This window comes from Peromyscus leucopus, chromosome 7 (assembly GCF_004664715.2).
Source record: "Peromyscus leucopus breed LL Stock chromosome 7, UCI_PerLeu_2.1, whole genome shotgun sequence".
Classification (NCBI taxonomy): domain Eukaryota; kingdom Metazoa; phylum Chordata; class Mammalia; order Rodentia; family Cricetidae; genus Peromyscus; species Peromyscus leucopus.
In genome coordinates this window covers 52,018,283-52,020,975 of record NC_051069.1, presented here as the reverse complement: position 1 = coordinate 52,020,975, position 2,693 = coordinate 52,018,283, and the positions used below count along the sequence as shown (strand labels likewise).

Here is a 2,693-nt window from a genome sequence, read left to right as displayed (position 1 = left end):
TGCTTGTATAATCTAGCTGTATTAAAATACACCACAAGTAAAGAAATATGTATTACAAAAGAAAATAGTTTTATAAATATTGACTGCTGCCAATATATGTGCCTAGGCCCTTTCCAGAACTAAGGAACTGTAGTTTTTGTTTTGTTTTCCCAGAGAATTGATAAACAATATAGATACTTTATCAGAGTTAGATAGATAGACATTCATGATATAGATCATCTAGACTTTTATAATGATTTACTCATTGGATGGACCTTCTACTTATTAATTAGGGTCACATATTCTTCATGAGTGTTTGCACTACTGTAATTATAAACATTCTTACTATGACATGTACTATTGATATATAATAATAGTTCAATATTAAGTTCTTTACAGGAGGTGATAATAAGATAACATCCCTTCTAAGGCTCAGGGAATGATACAAATTGGTATCTTGAAAGAAAGCAACAGTCACTAAGGGAGATGGAGTGTGGTGAAAATAATCCTCTGAATTTACCAGAGAAAATTCTACCTTGCAGCAAGATGCCACTAAGCTTTCATATAAATCAGAAGGTAGACAATTAGTCCAACTTTCCCATGACTGCAATGTTTGCAAAGAGCAGCAGAAGCCCTAAATAATACCATGATTGAAGTAAACGTGAGCATAAAATGATCATGTCATTGTCTGTGTGTGCACCTTGTGCTTGCTGAGTCTGCAATTATCTATAGTGTTTTAAAAGCATTTGGAACCAAAGTATCAATGAATTTTTCTGTAGAATTAGAATCACATAAGAAAGGAGCTTGGTGGAATAAGGGATTTAGACTTTGGTTATAGAAATGCTCTTGATTAAGTTCAGCCCTAATGATCCTAATACACTCATTAATATTTGCAATTGTACTTGTCAAAATCTGCTTTTGCCTTCCTCATTTGAGGTGAATGAAAATGTATTGATTGAAAGTCACTAAAATAACTGACTAAAACAATACTAAATAATACATATATTTTGATACACATATGCATATGTCCCACTTTAAAGAGTGTATATATACCATACTGTAACTCATAAATGCTTGTAAGTGTTATAAGTGTAATTTTTTAATTAATTACATATATATCAGTGGTACATCTCACTAAAACTAAAGCCCCTATCTCAGTCTCTATTTAAATGCAGTGAGAAAGCAAATTGTATTTGAAAGGGAAAGGAATGTGTCAAATATCTGAGATATAAATAGAGTGCCATAGTCAGAAAACAAAGACAAGAAGAAATATAAATTTATTGTATTTCATCTCATGATATAGTAGAGGAAGAGATATGCATTCTGATTCACAAGGAATGCTATCAATGTGACTTATTCTAAACAATGAAGTCCAAAGCCAATGATGTGTTTGAAAAGAATGTTACTGATGAAATTTCCTCAGGGCTTCCATTATGTCCCTATTCCTAAGACTGTAGATAAAGGGGTTTATCATTTGAGGGACCACAGTATACATCAGTGAAACCACTGCAGTACTTCTTGTTGAAATAGTCAGAGCAGAGCAAATGTAAACCCCCAGAGCTGTACCATAAAACAATGACAAAACTAACAGATGAGAGACACAGGTAGAAAAAGCTTTGTACCTCCCTTTCACTGAAGATATTCTCATAACTGAAGAGACAATTTTGGTATAAGAGAAAATTATTCCAGAGATTGGAACACCACCAAATATGAATGTTGAAAGATATATCAGAATGTTATTGATAAGGGTATCTGAACAGGCAAGTTTGATGACCTGAGCAAGTTCACAGTAGAGTAGTGGGTTTTCCACATCTATGCAGAAGGACAACCTCAATAATGTCAGACCAAGTAGAAGAGTGTTTTCAAGGCTAATTACCAGGGACAATATAATTAGCCAACCACAGAAGCTGGGATTCATGATAACTGTGTATCTCAGAGGATGACAAATGGCCACATATCGATCATAGGACATCACAGCAAGGAGACAGTTTTCGAATGAAGCAAATTCCAAAATAAAGCAGACTTGAGTGAGGCAGCCTGTGTAAGTTATGCTCTGATCCTGTACCTGCATGTTCACCAGAACCTTCGGGATGGTAGTTGAACTTAAACACATGTCAACAAATGAAAGATTAGAGAGAAAAAAATACATGGGAGTATGGAGGTGGGAGTCAGAACTCACAACCATGATGATGAGTAGGTTTCCAAGGATGGTGACCAGATACATGCAGAGAAAAAGACTGAATATGAGTGGTAGCACAGCTGGATCATCACTTAGTCCCACAAGAAAGAATTGTAGGACATCTGTTTGGTTTATACCCTTCATGCTGTTGATGAATCTGATGGAAATATTGAGTGAATTAAAATATAGGAGGGACAAGCAGACACTTTAGCAGCACTCATAAGTATCTCCAAAGCAAATATAAAAAATATAATAGCTTTAGCCTCTCTCCACGCTTATTCATTACTAAATTTAGAGGTTGATCACTGACAGTCTCTATTTAAACAAGTCATCCAAATGTTATAGATATGTATCAGATCTACAGAAAATAAACATTTAACATAAAAACATGTATGATATTGTGAACCCAGGTATCTACTTAAATATTTCCTTCTGCTAGTTTCTCTTTCTACTCCAATTGAGAAACAAATTATTTTATTAATATCCGTTTTTAAAACTTCTTGTATGTGTACAATATACTACTATCAAATTCAGT

The 2,693-nt window shown here is 34.1% G+C and overlaps 1 protein-coding gene across 1 annotated transcript; it reads right to left on the bottom strand.

The window, feature by feature from the left end:
- Nucleotides 1-1,381: 1,381 nt before the first annotated feature.
- LOC114688466 (olfactory receptor 7G2-like) lies at nucleotides 1,382-2,317 on the bottom strand. The gene has a single exon (XM_028863065.1). The coding sequence runs from the start codon at nucleotides 2,300-2,302 to the stop codon at nucleotides 1,382-1,384; it is 921 nt and encodes a 306-aa protein (XP_028718898.1). The 5' UTR covers nucleotides 2,303-2,317.
- Between the last annotated feature and the right edge of the window lie 376 nt (nucleotides 2,318-2,693).